Source organism: Pipistrellus kuhlii, unplaced genomic scaffold, assembly GCF_014108245.1.
Source record: "Pipistrellus kuhlii isolate mPipKuh1 unplaced genomic scaffold, mPipKuh1.p scaffold_m20_p_27, whole genome shotgun sequence".
NCBI classification, from domain to species: Eukaryota; Metazoa; Chordata; class Mammalia; order Chiroptera; family Vespertilionidae; genus Pipistrellus; species Pipistrellus kuhlii.
This window is the reverse complement of record NW_023425526.1, coordinates 1,798,856-1,815,784: the sequence shown is the minus strand read 5'-3', so window position 1 is coordinate 1,815,784 and position 16,929 is coordinate 1,798,856. Positions and strand designations below refer to the sequence as shown.

The window sequence follows — 16,929 nt, the reverse complement described above, 5'->3', positions numbered from 1 at the left end:
GAGATCATAATAATCTGGCCACTCGGTGTATAAGAACCTCTTATAATCCTGGCTTATTTGGCTCAGTGGACAGAACGTCAGCCTATGTACTGAAGTGTCTCAGGTTCGATTCTGGTCAGGGCACATGCCCAGGTTGCAGGCACATCCCCAGTGTGGGGTGTGCAGGAGGCAGCCAGTCAATGATTCTCTCTCATCATTGATGTCTCTCTCTCTCTCTCCCCCCCCTCCTTTCTCCCCCTCTCCCTCTTCAACTCTCCCTCTCCCCCTCTCCCTTCTTCTCAGAAGTCCATAAATCAAACAAACAAACACACAACAACAAAAAACATGAGCCCTATAAACTGATAAGGAAAGTGGTCAAAAGATATTAACTATCATCGATATTCTCAAAAGAAAATTAAATTAAATACATGAAAAAGATGTATAACCCGAATAGTAATTTACAAGTAGCAACAATGAGATCCTGTTTCTCACTGTGCATCGATTGGACAGAGTTCATGAAGTTAACACTGGTTCTGACAACAGTTCCCCAAACAGTTCTGTTTCCTTTTATGTGGTGGTTATTTTATAAAGATATAATTTTCAGAAGAAAAAAGGTTAGTGACAATATCTGATTTTTTTTCTTAACGATTTTCTATATGTTATAATTTGCTACAATCACACTGACCTTAGAGTCAGGAAAACGTGCTGTGGAGCCATGTGGCGCCACCTTTGGGAGAACATGTCAGCCCATCCAATGACGCTTTCCTGTGCGTTGCTGTGCAGGTGTTCCCTCTGGCACACGTGTGCAGCGACACGAACAAGATGACATTAATTAACCCCCAAGGAGTCAAGCTCAGCATGTACAAGCGAAAGGTGGAGCAGGCAATCAGGTGCTATGAAAAGTGAGTGTTCTCGGCTCCCGCGCATGGCTGTGGGATTTGCTTGTTTTGGCTTTTTTCTCCTATTTTAGCTTAAATTTTTCATCTGGAGCAGCTGTTTAAGACTTGCCCGCGAGGAATATCCAATTCAGCAGCAGCAGTGAACACAGACACTCTGGGTGTGGCACTGCATTGAATACCTCACCCCAAAATAGTATTTCTAAGGTGTTTCCCACCACAAGTAAGCAGACATCACTTCCCATAAGCAGGCCCGCGGGAGGCTCACAGCCTTTTGCCGACACAGTGGCATAAACTAGCTGTTGTGGTCACACTTGGTGCCTGTGTGGGGGAGCACTTCTGTTTCAATATTTTAAGAATGGAAGCAGCAATGTTGGCTTTGTGTGACTGAGCACTAGCTCTGCGTGGAGATGGCCAGGGCACCTGGATTCTGGGGTGATTACTTTGCCGATTTTTTTAGTCTAAGGTAGGGGTGTCGAACTCAATCAGAGAAGGGGCCAAAATCTAAAATCCAGCCTAAATCGCGGGCCGAATGGTTTACTGAACAGTCATAAACTGTCATTGTGATGGAAACACAGTGGAGTGCAGTGATGACAGCGCGGTGCGGGCCACATTGCAAGGCCTGGTGGGACGGATTTGGCCCGCGGGCCTTGTGTTTGACACATGTGGTCTAAGGTCAAGGTTGCAGCCCTCAGATCCATGGGGAAACACCAGTTGTAAGCTGGCTGGGGACCATGTTAGTAACCTCTACTTACAGTCTCCAGAGTGATCGGCTGCCGCCCAGACTTCTGAAATGTCATTAGGACAGGCTGCTTTGCAAACGAGCTGCTCTTGTTATAAGTGGTTTGTGGAGCAGAGATATAGAAAGCGAGTGAAAGCCACTCCCCCGGCGGATCTCACTCTCCCCACACAACAGAAGCAGAAAACTGGGCACTTGCATCCTTGAGACCAGGGGCTGGACCAGCACAGGGACGCCCAGAGTCCCGTGCCCTCAGGCATCCCATAGGGACCACCCTCATATGCAAAGGGACTTCCCAGGGTCTCCGTCCCTCCCATCCGTGGAGCTGGGACCCACACTCTCAGTCGTCCTCAGCTCACACCGCTGTGTGCTTTACACTGTTTACTGAACATGGAAAGTAGGGGAGAACAGAGGTGAGGAACAGGCTCTTGGAAACAGTTTTTATAGAGGACGTAGTTAGAATGAGACGTGCTAAGTGATTGGACACATGTTCACTGAGCCAATGGCTTCCCGGCCTGCCAAGCGTGGCTCGCCCCTCTCCCGAATCTGGAGCCAGGAGCACGGGTTATTCCTGGCCACAGGCAGGCATGGCCAAAGTGAGTGCACGGCCCGTTGTGACCACCTTTTGAGTGGACGAAGCTACTGTGATCATCACAACCTGCATGTCCTTTTCCATTTCCAACAACTGGAACCTGTGTTCGCCCAGCGCTGGCATACATCTCAGTTCTCTCAGCGTGAGGGGGTGCTGTTATCCTTGTTTCATCGATAAGAAAATAGAGTTTCAAAAGGTCACATCACACAGGCTCACACAGCAGCCAGTGGAGACCTGAGATTTGAACCCAAACCTTTGTGGCTCTGAGCCCTGGTCCACATGCCCAGCCTCCCTGGTACACTGCCTCTGCTGTCAAGGTTTAGATTTAGGAGGATTTTTAAGTAAGTTTTTTTTTTTTTTCCTGGAAAAGTGTGCACACACACACACACACACATACACACACACCCCCAAAATGCATCCTATGAATCATTTTTTTTTATTGTCTAAAGTCTTACATATGTCTCCTTTTTCTACAATTGACAACCCCCTTAGCCATTCCCACCCCTGAGTGTCTGTGTCCATTAGTCATGCTAACATACAAGTCCTTTGGCTGACCTGTGAATCATTTTTAAGTCTCAGAAGCCCTGGTCCTTGTTACAGAAACCACATGGTTAAAGAAACCCAATTTTCAAATAGACCCCAAAGAACCAAAACCTTCAAGTAATACAGGAGCACTGAGCTGGCTTACTTCCTACTCCCTGTCTGTCCTTTCCGAGCATCTACGCATGTCAGACGTCCACGGCCCTGCTGAGTCCTCGCAGTGACGAGGAGGCACTGCCAGGTCCCCGTCCCACAGAACAGCTTCTGCAGAAGCCCAGGAAGAGAAGCTGCCCGAGTCTGGCCCAGGGAGTCTGGCTCCGGGCCTGTGCACCCCACACCGCCCCCCCTTCTGTGGCAGGAGAGCAGGGCAGGATAAAACCCCCAAATCTGTTCTCAGAGGCCTGGTGACGGGTGCTGGGCCGGGGGTTAGAATGCCCCTGGAGAGTGACAGTTTCTCCCACCTCCTCTACTGAAGCAGCTTTTCCCCGGGGTCCCGCATACACCCGGGCCAGCGCTCCGTGCCTGCCCTGCAGGGCCTGCGGGTAAGGACGCAGCACGGGCACAGGCCTGGCAGGAGCCCTGCAGGAAGCATCCCTGGTTAGTGATGAGAAGGAGCCCGCCCACCTACAGAAGCCAGCAGGCTCCAACCTCCTCCTCGCTTCTTGGGGTGACAAGCATCGCTGCGAAGGGCTCTGTGAGGAGGTTAGTCTCGGCATCGCCAGCTAGCTGCGGGGGCCGGCAAGGCCCTCGTTAGTCCGCTCTCCCAGAGGCTTCGTTTGGAAAATGAGGTCTCTACAGTGTGACCCGCTCCTGTTCTGGGTGACCCTGGTAACCTCCTTTGCCCTGAGAATCGAGGCAGAAGAAAGTCTAAAGAAGCAAATTAACGCCATACTTATATGTTTACCTCAGAAGAAAAGCAGCGATCAGGAAGCCCAGCGTGGTGCTGCCTCTTCGGGCCTGGTCTTCCCTGGCAGCGGGGAGCGCCCCTCCTCGCTGCAGGGCTGAGGGAGCGTGGGCCGTGGGGATGGGACGGGCCAGCCTCTCCCTCGCTGCCCTTCAGAGCCTGGGCTCAGCCTCCTGCTGTGAAACGAGGCATTGGTGCTAATTGTTTTCAATTGTTTTTCAACAGGCGCTTGAACAAAATTGTTTGGCGAGCATTATCTCAAGAGGAAAAAGAAAAGTAAGCCAGTTCCTCATTTTAAAAAAAAAAATTTTTTTGTATGATTTACATAACCTACAACTAACTTTTTTAAGTGAACAGCTCAATGGTATTTAAATTATTCAAAATGTTGTACAAACTACTGCCTCCCTCTAGTTTCAAAACTATCCTATCACCTCAGAAAAATTTTTTGTACCCACTGAGTAATCCTCCCACTCTCCTCTATCTCTAAACTTGTCTGTTCTGGATATATCATATGAAAGAAATCAGACATTGTGATTTTCCGTGTCTGGCTTCCTTTACGTAATGTAAAAACTTAATATTTTCAAGGTTCATCCAAGTTGTAGCGTATACAGTACTTTATTCCTGTTTATTGCTGAGTAATGATCTATGTGTATATCTACCAGTTTGCCTACCCGCTGATGGGTGTGCACGGTATTTCCACCGTGAACAATGCTGCAGTGTGCATTCACGCAGAAGCATCGCTGTGGACATGGGTCTTCATTAGAGTGTGTGACTAAGAGTGGTTTGCTGGGTCACAGGGCAATTCTGTGTTTAGCTTTTGAGGAGCCACCAAATTGTTTGCCGCAGCAACTGCACCATTTTACGTTCCCTCCAGCAACATGTGAGGCTCTAGTTCTCCCACAATCCTTGCTTGTTTTCCTCCTTTTCTTTAAACGGAAGCCATCCTATGGGTGTGAAGTGATGCCGCTGTAGTTTTCATTTTCACTTCCTTAGGGACCAGTCATGTGAGCATCTTTCATGTGGCCATATGTGTATCTTCAGCAGAATATCTATGCAAGTCCTTCAGCCATTTAAAAAAAATATATTTTATTGTTTTTTTACAGAGAGGAAGGGAGGGGAATAGAGAGCTAGAAACATTAATGAGAGAGAAACATGGATCAGCTGCCTCCTGCACACCCCTCACTGGGGATGTGCCCTCAACCAAGGCACATGCCCTTGACCGGAATTGAACCTGGGACCCTTCAGTCCATAGGCTGACGCTCTATCCACTGAGCCAAACCGGTTAGGGCCCTTCAGCCATTTTTAAACTGAGTTTATCCTCTTGTTGTTGACTGGAAGAATTCTGGATGTTCAATCTTTATCAGGTCAATATTTTAACATTCTTGATAATTTCCCTTTTCTCCCCAGAAGTTTTTAATATTGGTGATATTGATTTTTCTACTTTTTCTTATACTTGTGGTGTCAAACTGAAGAATTCAATTCATTGCCAAATATAAGGTCATGAATATTTACCTCTGTAATCTCTTCTAATACTTTTCTGACGTTAGCTCTTACACTGAGGTTATTGATGAGTGAATTTTTATATTTGAAATAGAGATAGTTTTACTTCTTTCCAATTTGTAGGCCTTTTGTTTTTCTTCTTGTCGAGTTGTCTGGATTCGACTCCCTGTACCTGGTTGAATGAATGCCAGTGGTGAAGGGGGCATCTTGTCTTGTTCCCGATCACAGGGGAAAGCTTTCAATCTCTCACCACTATCGTTTCTCGGCCTTTTGGCTAAGATCAATCTCTCACCACTGAGTGGGGTGTTGCAAGATTTTCATAAATGCTCTTTACCATATAAGGAAGTTCCCTTCTACTCCTACTTTGCTTATTTTTTTTTTATTTATTTTTTTTTTATTTTGTTGATTTTTTACAGAGAGGAAGAGAGAGGGATAGAGAGTCAGAAACATTGATGAGAGAGAATCATCGATTAGCTGCCTCCTGCACACCTCCCACTGGGGATGTGCTCGCAACCAAGGCACATGCCCCTGACCGAAATCGAACCCGGGACCTTTCAGTCCGCAGACCGACACCCTATCCACTGAGCCAAACCGGTTTCGGCTGCTCATTGTTTTTATCTCAAGCAGTATTTGTTGGATTTTGTCAAATGCTTTTCCTACATCTACTGAGGTGATTGTGTGGGTTTTTCCTTGCTCTGTCGATGGGCTGTGGTGCATTAAATCAGTTGATTGCCTCAGGTTGAACTACCTTGCATGCTTGGGTTAAACCCCACTGGGGTCATGGAGTATAGTGTTTTTAATGCTCTGTCTGATTTGGTCAGAGCATTGTGTTGAGGCTATTTACCCCTATATTCATAAAGGGAATTGGTCTTGTAGCTTTCTTTTCTTTCGTTTCTTTGTCTGGTGTTAGCACTGAGATAATGCTGGCCATTTAAAAAAATATATATATTTTATTGATTTTTTACAGAGAGGAAGGGAGAGAGATAGAGAGCTAGAAACGTCGATGAGAGAGAAACATCTACCAGTTGCCTCTTGCACACCCCCTACAGGGGATATGCCCGCAATCAAGGTACATGCCCTTGACCGGAATTGAACCCGGGACCTTTCAGTCCGCAGACCGACGCTCTACCACTGAGCCAAACCAGTTTCGGCAATGCTGGCCATTTTGAAGTGATTCCTTTGATCTTTCTCCATTTCTTTGTATGCCTTAGCATCGTTTGCTGAGTTTAGAGCATTTGAAAGGAACAGACGTCTCTCCCAGTCATTATACCAGTAAACTGTCTTCTTACAGGGAAGACCTTGAGCAGCCATTTAGGCTGGAGATCCCAGGAACCTCTCAACTCTTTCCTGGGGATGGGTCTTCTCCAGGCCTGTGTGCGTCATTTCCCAGGGGGTTGCCCCTGTTTCTTTTCAGGAGCCACGATCTCGCCCTCCCCTCGTGTCTGGGGCTGGTGCTGCAGGAACCCTGGAGCTCTGACGGCCATGGACTTGCCTTTGTCCTCAGCTGCCCCTAACCCGGAATCCAAGTGAACAGCCCTTCCCCTCAGCACTGTGAGTCAGAGGAGACAGAAACCAGTCCCTCTGGCAGACCCCAGCAAGTCAGGAGGTTGGGTTGGGTGCATATTCCCCTTTCTCCTTCCCTCCCAAAAGAAGTTTTCCTCTCAGTTGTGTTTCACTGTGCCTGGGGAGAGGGAGGGCTAGGCCAGGCAAAATAAAATAAACTTTCCTACCCACTTCAGTGCCTGCTCTTCTTGGGTTTGTGGTGTGCCGAAGTCTAAGTGGCTTCTGGAATTCTCTGGAAGGCGATTTGGTCCATATATTGTTGATAAGTCAGTATCTCTGTGGGGAAACGAAGGCTGGGTTTCTTATTCCACCATCTCCCAGTTAGATTTTTAACAGGAATTGTTGCTGTCATCTGGAGACAAGTTGTCTGTGGATTGAGCCCTGTGGTTGTGCTGGGTTTGCACTCTTCCTGCAACACCCGCATCTAAGGAGGCGACACTCCCAGCAGTCAGAGAATGACAGGGATGAAGCGAGCTCTCTCCCCACCCACTCCCTCTCTCCTTCCCCCGTGTGTGACTCCCTAGTAGTGGACTCCAGGACCTGGGCCACCCACACCTGTTCATCAGCTCAGAGAAAGTCCAGCTTCTGTTCCCTGTGCACTCAAACCCCGAACCGGGAGCTGAGGCATGTTCAGGCTTCCAAGGAGGAGAGCGATATCGCTAAAATGAGCGAGTAGAAGACTCACTGCACCGAGGCAGACAGTGGGTTTGTTTAGTTTTTTCTCCTTTGTTTTCCAGAGTCACTGCTAAGGGACAGTTGTGTGAACTTTCTTTAAAGCACATTTTTGGTGTTAGACCTAGGGAGGGAGAAATAGGTTCTAAATATGCCAAAAGAAAATGGTTGGAAAAAGTCATGTGTATGAAACTTCTTTAAAATCAGATAATCTGATTAGGTCATGAGGAAGAGTTCCCATCATAACTGACAGAGACGGTTGTGTTTAACTTGGGCAAGCTACCAAGAGGATGTGGCTGTGACTCTGTCAACTGACACCCATCACCAGCTTTGACTGATGTTACTTGGAAGAGTTTACTAAAAACCACCTTTCCATATTTTTCCTATTTTGGTCACTTTCTTTGTTCTTTTGTTCTTCCTTTTTCTTTCTTAGGCTAGATGCATACAAACCAATACGATACTTGGAAAACAAGGCAGCTTTAAATAAGGCGTTAGAGCGGCTGAATTGGCCCATTTCACTGAAAGAGCTGTCCATGCTGGAGAATGAAATCCTCGCTGGGAAGATGTACATCCAGCAGGCCATGGAGCTGCAGGAGGCCGCCATGAAGGAGGACACTGTGAGCAGGGCACCTGCCGAGGTGGGTACCGCGGAGGGGTCTGTGTGGCCTCCCTCCCTCCCGGCCAGTCACTGCCATCCCTGTGCTGGTCTGCGCCTCCTCCCACCCCCCACACTGATCGCTAAAAGACTTAGCGCCAACCCAGAGAAGGTCCAAGGACTCCTTTCAACAGGAATTAAATGCTATTTGATTTTATTGTGACCTTATTTTTAAAACAGTACATCTTTAACTGCAAAATAAAACTAAGCAGAAGTATAATGTCATGATCAAAAGCTTGGATTTGCTATAAGTCAAAGCAAGGTCCAAATTCAGATCTGCCACTGATCCCAGTGTGATCTTGGCCAATCACTCTGTCACTCTAAATTTTAGTTTTTGTTTGTTATTTGTTTAATCTTTTATTTTCATTGCTGACACTATTACAGATGCCCCCGTGTCCGCCTCTATCCAGACCCCAGCCTCCCCCCCTTTAGCCCTCCCCACATTGCTGTCTTGTCCATGAGCTATGCATATATGTCTTTGGCTATTCTCTTCACCTTCTTCCATCCCATCGATCCCACCATCCTCCTCTGCCATCTGTCAGTCTGTTCCATGTATACATGCCTCTGGTTCTATTTTGTTCATTAGGTTCCACAAATAAGTAGATCATATGCTATTTGTTTTCCTCTGACTGGCTTGTTTTGCTTAATGTAATAATCTTCAGGTCCATTCAGGCTGTTACAAAACATAAGAGTTCCTTATTTTTATTGCCACGTAGTATTTTCATTGTGTATATGTGCCACAGCTTTTTTATCCACTTATCTATCAATGCAATGTGGGCTGTTTCCAGATCTTAGCTGTTGTAAACAATGCTGCTATAAACATAGGGGCACATATATTCTTTTTGACTGGTGTTTCAGGATTCTTAAGATGTATTCCCATTAGTAGGATTTCAGGGTCAAGTAGTAGTTCCATTTTTAATTTTTAAAAATATATTTTATTGATTTTTTACAGAGAGGAAGAGAGAGGGATAGAGAGTCAGAAACATCGATGAGAGAGAATCATCGGTCAGCTGCCTCTTGTACACCCCCTACTGGGGATGTGCCCGCAACCAAGGTACATGCCCTTGACTGAAATCGAACCTGGGACCTTTCAGTCTGCAGGCCAATGCTCTAGTCACTGAGTCAAACCGGTTTTGGACATTTTTAATTTTTTGAGGAAATTTCACACCATTTCCCACAATGGCTGCACCAGTCTGCATTCCCACCAGCAGTGCACAAGAGTTCCCTTTTCTCCACATCCTCACCAGAACTTTTTTGTTGATTTTTTCTTTGTTTTTATTTTTTAATTTTAAAAAAATTACTGTTGAAAGAATTACAAATGACCCCCTTTTCTCCCATTGACCCCTTCTAGCCCACCCCTACCCCGCACCCCAAGCCTTCATCACACTATTGTCTGTGTCCATGGGTTATGTGTATATGCATACAAATTTAGGTTTATCTCTTCCCACACCCCCAACCTCCCCCGCCTTCCCTCTGAGATTCCAAGTCTGTTCTATACTTCAATGTCTCTGTATTTTACTCATCACATATGAATGAGATTGTGTGATACTTGTCTTTCTCTGACTGGCTTATTTCATTTATCATGATACTCTCCAGGTCCCTCTATGCTGTCTCAAAGGGTAAGAGATCCTTCTTTTTTACTGCTGCACAGTATTCCATGGCATAAATGTACTACAATTTCTTTATCCACTCATTTACTGATGGGCACCTGGGCTGTTTCCAGATCTTAGCTATTATAAATTGCCCTTCTGTGAATATAGAGGTACATACATTCCTTCTGATTGGTGTTTCGGATTTCTTGGGATATATTTCTAGAAGTGGGATCATTGGGTCAAATAGCAGTTCCATATTTAATTTTTTTAGGATCCTCCATACTGTTTTTCATAATGGCTTCACTAGTCTGTATTCCCACCAACAGTGTACTAGGGTTCCCTTTTCTCCACATCCTCACCAGCACTTGTCATTTGTTGATTTGTTGATGGTAGCCATTCTGACAGGTGTGAGGTGGTCATTTTAATCTGCATCTCCCTGATGATCAGAGACTGACATTTTTTCATCTCTTGGCCTTCTGTATGTCCTTTTTGGAGAAAAGTCTATTTCGGTCCTTCGCCCATTTTTAAATGGTCTTCCTTATTGTTGTATAAGTGTCTTATATATTTTGGATGTTAACTCTTTACCAGATGTATCTTTGCCAAATATGTCCTCCCTCACAGTGGGCTCCCTTTTCATTTTATTGATGGTTTCTTTTGCTGTGTAGAAGCTTTTTATTTTGATATAGTCCAATTTGTTTATTTTCTCTTTAGTTTCTCTTGCCCTCTGAGATATAGCTGCAAACATATTGCAACAAGAGGTACTTGAGATTTTGCTGCCTATGGTTTCTTCTAGAATTTTTATGGTTTCATGACTTACATTTAAGTTTTTTATCCATTTTGAGTTTATTCTTATGTATGGTATAAGTTGGTGGTCTAGCTTCATATTTTTTTGCATGTATCTGTCCAGTTTTCCCAGCATCATATATTGAAGAGATTGTCTTGACTCCATTGTATGATCTTGCCTCCTTTGTCAAATATTGTATTAATTGAGCATAATGGCTTAGATCAATTTCTGGGATCTCTGTTATGTTCCACTGATCTATATGTCTGTTCTTGTGCCAGTACCAGGCTGTTTTGAGCACAGTGGCTTTGTAGTATAATTTGATATCTGGTATTGTGATCCCTCCAACTCTGTTCTTCTTCATCAAGATTACTGTGGCTATTCAGTATCTTTTTTGATTCCAGATAAATGTTTGGAGTATTTGTTATAGATCTGTGAAATCTGCTATTGGTATTTTAATAGGGGTTGCATTGAATCTATAGATTGCTGTGGATAGTATGGACACTTTAATGATGTTAATTCTACCAATCCATGGTCAAGGAATATTCTTTCATTTGTTTATATCTTCCACTATCTCTTCTTTCAACATCATCTAGTTTTTCAAGTACAAGTCTTTTACCTCCTTGGTTAAATTTATTCCTAAGTATTTTAATTTTTTTGTTACAATGGTAAATAGAATTGTTTAGTTTCTCTTTCTGAGAATTCACTATTGGTGTATAAAAATGCTATAGATTTATGGGTGTTAATTTTCTATTCGGTTACATTTCCAAATTCATTTATTAAACCTACCGTGTTTCCCTGAAAATAAGACATCCTCCGAAAATAAGACCTAGCGCATGGAAAGATAAGACATCCCCTGAAAATAAGACCTAGCGCAACTTTGGGAGAAAAAATTAATATAAGACACTGTCTTATTTTCGGGGGAACAGGGTAGTAGTTTTTTTTGGTTTTTTTTTTTTGTTTTTAATATAGTCTTCATGGTTTTCTATGTTATCTGCAAATAATAAGAGTTTTACTTCCTCCTTTCCAATTTAGATGTATTTTTATTTCTTCTTCTTGTCTGATCACTATAGTATAACCAAGACTTGTGGAATTATGTTGAACAAGAAAGAGGGCACTTCTGTTTTGTTCCTGTTTTTAGGGGAAATGGTTTTAGGTTTTACCCATTGAGTATGATGTTGGCTGTAGGTTTGTCATATATGGCCTTTATTATGTTGTGGTATAATCCCTCTATTCTCACTTGTTAAAAATTTCTTTATTGATTAAGGTATTGCATATGTGTTCTTCTATCCCCTTTGCCCCACTCATGCCCTCACCCCTCCGTGTCTGTGCCCATTGGTTAGGCTTATATGCATGCATACAAGTCCTATGGTTGATCTCTCCTCCTTACCCCCACCCTCCCCTACCTTCCCTCTGAAGTTTGATGGTCTGATCGATGCTTCTCTGTTTCTGGATTTGTTTTTGTTAATCAGTTTTATGTTTTTCATTATATTCCATAAATGAGGGAGATCATGTGATATTTATCTTCCTCTGACTGGCTTATTTCACTTAGCATAATGCTCTCCAGTTCCATCCATGCTGTTGTAAATGGTAAGAATTCCTTCTTTCTTACTTTGCTGAGTTTTTATCAAAAATGGGTCTTGGATTTTGTCAAATGCTTCTTTTGTGTCTATTGATATGATCATGTGAATTTTGTCTCGCAATCTGTTTATATGCTGTATCACATTTATTGATTTGCAAATATTGTGCCAGCCTTGCATCCCTGGAATAAATCCCACTTGGTCATGATGTATGATCTTTTTAATGTATTGCTGGATCCAATTTGCTAATATTTTGTTGAGGATTTTTAGCATCTATGTTCATTAGGGATATTGGCCTGTAATTTTCTTTGTCTTGTCTTTATCTGGTTTTGGAACTAGGGTAATGCTGGCCTCATAGAAAGAATTTGGAAGTATTCCTTCCTCTTGAATGTTTTGGAGTAGTTTGAGGAGAATAAGGGTTCGTTCTTCTTTGAATATTTGGCAGAACTTCCCTGTGAAACTATCCAGGCCAGGACTTTAGTTTGCTGGGAGTTTTTTGTTTTTTTAATTTTTAAACTTTTTAAAAATTTAATTTAATTTTTTTTTTTATTACTGCTTCAATTTCATCAGTGGTTTTTGACCTATTCAGGTTTTCTGATTCTTCCTGATTGAATTTTGGAAGGTTGGATTTTTCTAGGAATATGTCTATTTTGTCCAGGTTGTTCCATTTGTTGGAATAATATTGTTCATAGTATTTTTTTTATAATCCTTTGTATTTCCGTGGTATTGTTACTTCACCTCTTTCATTTCTGATTTTATTTCTTTGGGTCCTCTGTTTCTTGGTGAGCCTGGCAAGAGGTTCATCAAACTTGTTTATCCTTTCAAAGAACCAGCTGTTGGTTTTCTTGATCATATATATATATATATATATATATATATATATATATATATATAGTCTCTATGTCATTTATTTCTGCTCTGAACTTTTATTATTTCCTTCCTTTTATTTACTCTAGGCTTTTCTTGTCCTCTTTCTAATTTTTTAAGTTGTAGTAGTGTTAGATAACTTATTACCAGTGTTTCTTGTTTGTTTTTGTTTTGTTTTTTGTTTTTGAGGTAGGCCTGTAGTGCTATGAACTTCTCTCTCAGGAATGCGCCCTGGGGGTGGGCTCACTCATGTCCTAACTGTACTGAAATGAATAATGGCTCAAGAGCAAATGATGTTGAGACCACCTGAAGTTATTTAAATTTTATAGCCTTATAAATTAGAGCCTTGCTTAAGTGGAGTCCTGTAGATGAACTCATAAAATATGCATTTCACACATTATTTATGATATAACTGTAGCATTGTAAAAAAGTAACCTCAAAATGCATGTGAAAGCACCTGCTGTTGGCTTCCTTTCATGGAGAAGAGGGACACCTGACTATCTGCAAAGAGAAGCTGGAGAATGATGTCGCTGGGCAGTCAGACTGAGGAGTGCTAATTTAAGAACCCAAGAATTAATAAATTAATGGTCAAGACAGGAAAAAAAAATTTTTAATCTAGTAGGGAAAATCTCCAGTGTCTGCATTTTAGTGATTTGAAGAAAAAGGCCTATTTGGTTTATCTTTTTCTTCCCATTTCTTTTTTCTAAATTTTTTATTGAACTTATTGGGGTGACATTGGTTAATAAATTATATAGGCTTCTATTATACATCATCTGTCTATTGTACTGTGTGTTCACCGCCACAAGCCAAGTCTCCTTCCATCGCCATTTATCTCCCCTTTACCTGCTTCTACTCCCCCCCCCCCCCCTTTCCCCTCTGGTAATCAGCATACTGGTGTCAGTGTCTATGAGTTGTTTTTCTTCGCTTAATCCCTTCATCTTTTTCACTCATATCCCTCCCCCTCCCCTCTGATAGCTGTCAGTCTGTTCTCTATGAGGCTGTTTCTATTTTGTTAGTTTATTGAAGCTTCTGTACTCATTTGCTCCATAGCCCACTGTATGTGAAATAATGTGAGCATTTTTTAGGAGCAAACCATAAATAAATGGCTGTCTATTTTTACTTCCTTTTTAAAAAACAACAACACAGATTTATAGAAATATTATTTGACAACATAAAACTCACCTGTTTCAATTCAGTGATTTTTAGTAGAACTGACTAAGCTGTCAACCACCACTACAATCCAGTTTTAGCATATCCCCACCACCCCAAAGAGACCCTTCATGCCCATTTGAAGTCCATCTGTTTGCACCCCACCTTGGATAACCATAATTAGTACATATCTCTAGATATAAAAGCCTAAGTGACCATTCAACTGTTTTACCATTCGACCATTCGACCGGTAGCTATGCCATGCACTGACCACCCCGGGGCGATGCTCAACTCACAGGCATGGAAACATGGAACAGACTGATGAATCTCAGAGGGAAGGGAGGAGGGAAGAGGGTGGAAAGAGATTAACCAAAGATCTTACATGCATATGAGAGGCCTGGTGCATGGATTCACGCACCAGGGGGGTCCCTCAGCCTGGCCTTCGGGGATCAGGCCAAACTGGCAGTCTGGCATCCCCAGAGTGGTCCTGGATTGAGAGAGGGTACAGGCCAGACCGAGAGACACCACCGGTGCACAAATCCATGCACCTGGCCTCTAGTCAGACATAAATGGCTGGATAATACTTTTGTAAGGATACACCTCTGCTTTTTCTGAATCTGCCTGGTAAGTTTGCCCAGTGAGATATAACTGGGCTGGGCTTTGAAAGGGCATCTGGAATAGGAAGAACCTTGCTCATCTCTAAAACACCTTTTTCCTCTGTGTTCTTCAGATTGAATAATTTGTGTTGATTTGTCTCTTTTGTCATATCAATTCCATTATTAAGCCTTCTTGATACTATTTTTTTACTTTTAAAATTTTCATTTTGTTATTTTTATAGTTTTTATAGTTTCTATTTCTCTGCTGAAAACATTTTGCTATTAATTTCAAAGGTATTTGCTTTTAGATCATGGACTATAAGGCTGATTAAGTCTTTATCTAATTATTACAACACCCGGGTCATCTCAGTATTGTGATCTATCGATCACCTCATTACTTGAGAACTAGTCATATTGGCTTGCCTTTTTTGTCTGTTTCATTTTGGATTATATAATGATGTGTTGAAGATTATGTCTTAAGACTCTGGATCCTATTTCAGTTCTCTGGAAAGGTTGGCTTTTTTGGTTTTGTTTTGTTTTAACAAAATCTGGTTATGTTTAGAAAGCAAAGCTCTCGGGTCAGTCGGGTTGGAAGCCTGTTCTCAGCAGCAGAGAACAGGCAGTTCCCAGAGCATGCACAGCGCACACACGTCCTGCACTCCCATCGGAGTCCCAGGCTCCTGGCCTGAGACCCTCACTGTCTCATTGACTTTCCTTTCAATTGCTAATCTTTTTCTCTTTTTAGCCACAGAAATTTCAAGGAAATTCAATGAAGAAAATCAAACCCAAAAAACTGCATCACCTCAAAGGCCAGAGGGTTATTGCAAGATGCGATGCAAATGGCTTTTATTTCCCAGGTAGATATACTATTTTGTAAGATTGCTTTGTTAAAGAATATGCTATCGGGGAGGAGGCCACCGGTTCTCAAACTGTGCTTTCCCTAGAACATCGAGATTTCATAGCTGTACTAAGATACTGCACTTCTGAAATGAAATAGTGATGGGCTTCTCCCTATAATTTTCGGGGAGGGAGGGATAACCTGAAAATACATTTACTTTAATCCCTTATTTGTTTAGTAAACAAATCTTTACTGCACATCTACTGTGTTCCATGTATGTAATATTCCTAATGTTGTGAGCAAACAGATGAAAATTCTTATCTTCATGGAGATTATTCCTAGTGAGCAAACAGATGAAAATTCTTCATGGAGATTACATTCTAGTGAGGGAGACGGACAAGCAACCAAAAACATATGTAGTGTGTCAAATGCAGTGCTACAGACAGAGAAAGCAAGCACGAAGGAGTCGAGGTGAGAGCAGCAATTCTAAATAGGGTGGCCCGTGAAGAGCTGCCGGGGAAGGTGACAGTGAGCGAGGGCCCGGAGGAGCAGGGCAGGCCATGAGGCTTCTAAGCAGAAGGAACAGCGGCGCATGGCCCCGAGGCCGAATGCACGTGGCACGGGGAGGAGGCGGCGTGTGGCGGGCCTGAGCGGTCTGCCCGGGCTCCCGGGCAGGAGATCCTAACGGCATCAGCCGGGCACGTTCTGGGGGAGCTTCGCGGATAGTGAAGGTGGCGGGATGAAGATCTAGAGCTGAAGAAGACATTTCTTGTCTGGAGAAATAAAACAGATCATGGCTGGAACTAGAATGCCAAGGAGGGATACTTCAGAGAGGTAAACCCGGGGCTGTTTATTAAGGGTCATGTTAAGAAATGGCCATTTTGCCCTGGCAGGGTGGCTCACGTGGTTGGAATATGGTTTGGCACACTAAAACATGTGGGTTCCACTCCCGGTCAGGGCTCGTACCCAAGTTGCAGGTTTGATCCCTGATCAGGGTGCATTCAGGAGGCAACTAATCGACTTCGCCCTCCCTTCCTTTCACCCTCCCTCCCTCCCACCTTTCCTCCTTCCCTCTCTAAAATCAATAAGCATGCCCTTGGGCAAAGATTTTTTGAAGTGTGGATTTTATTGGGGAGCCACACTTAAAGCAGGGAGACACAGTCACATTGGGATGCGCTCCCATTGCCGTGTCAGGAATGGCTGAGGACAGCTAGGATGCCACTCGGGGCCCTGGCTTGGGCCGGAAGTAGGGGCACCTCCCAGCCCTGGCAGCGTGGACAGAAAGATAGTGAGGGGTGTCAGGGACATAATGAATTGGAGGCGCACTCCTTTTGTGTGATGTCTCAAGATCTCTATCTCAGGACAGACTTTCTCTTCAGACTCAGAGTTAAAGGAATAATTCTTTGTAATGTTTAATTAAAATCTTATTTTTAAGTAAAAAAAGGGGGGGGGGGGTGCTTCATCAGGAATTTGGTTTCCAGCAGGC

General features: G+C 43.4%; 1 protein-coding gene across 1 annotated transcript in view; it reads left to right on the top strand.

The window, feature by feature from the left end:
- The window catches only part of VWA3B (von Willebrand factor A domain containing 3B), a 109,077-nt gene that overhangs the window by 83,507 nt on the left and 8,641 nt on the right, over positions 1 to 16,929 (top strand). The window contains exons 20-23 of the mRNA XM_045587251.1: positions 763 to 881; positions 3,876 to 3,926; positions 7,819 to 8,023; positions 15,351 to 15,462. Of these exons, the coding sequence (XP_045443207.1) occupies positions 763 to 881; positions 3,876 to 3,926; positions 7,819 to 8,023; positions 15,351 to 15,462 (487 nt within the window). The remainder of the gene's footprint in view (positions 1 to 762; positions 882 to 3,875; positions 3,927 to 7,818; positions 8,024 to 15,350; positions 15,463 to 16,929) is intronic.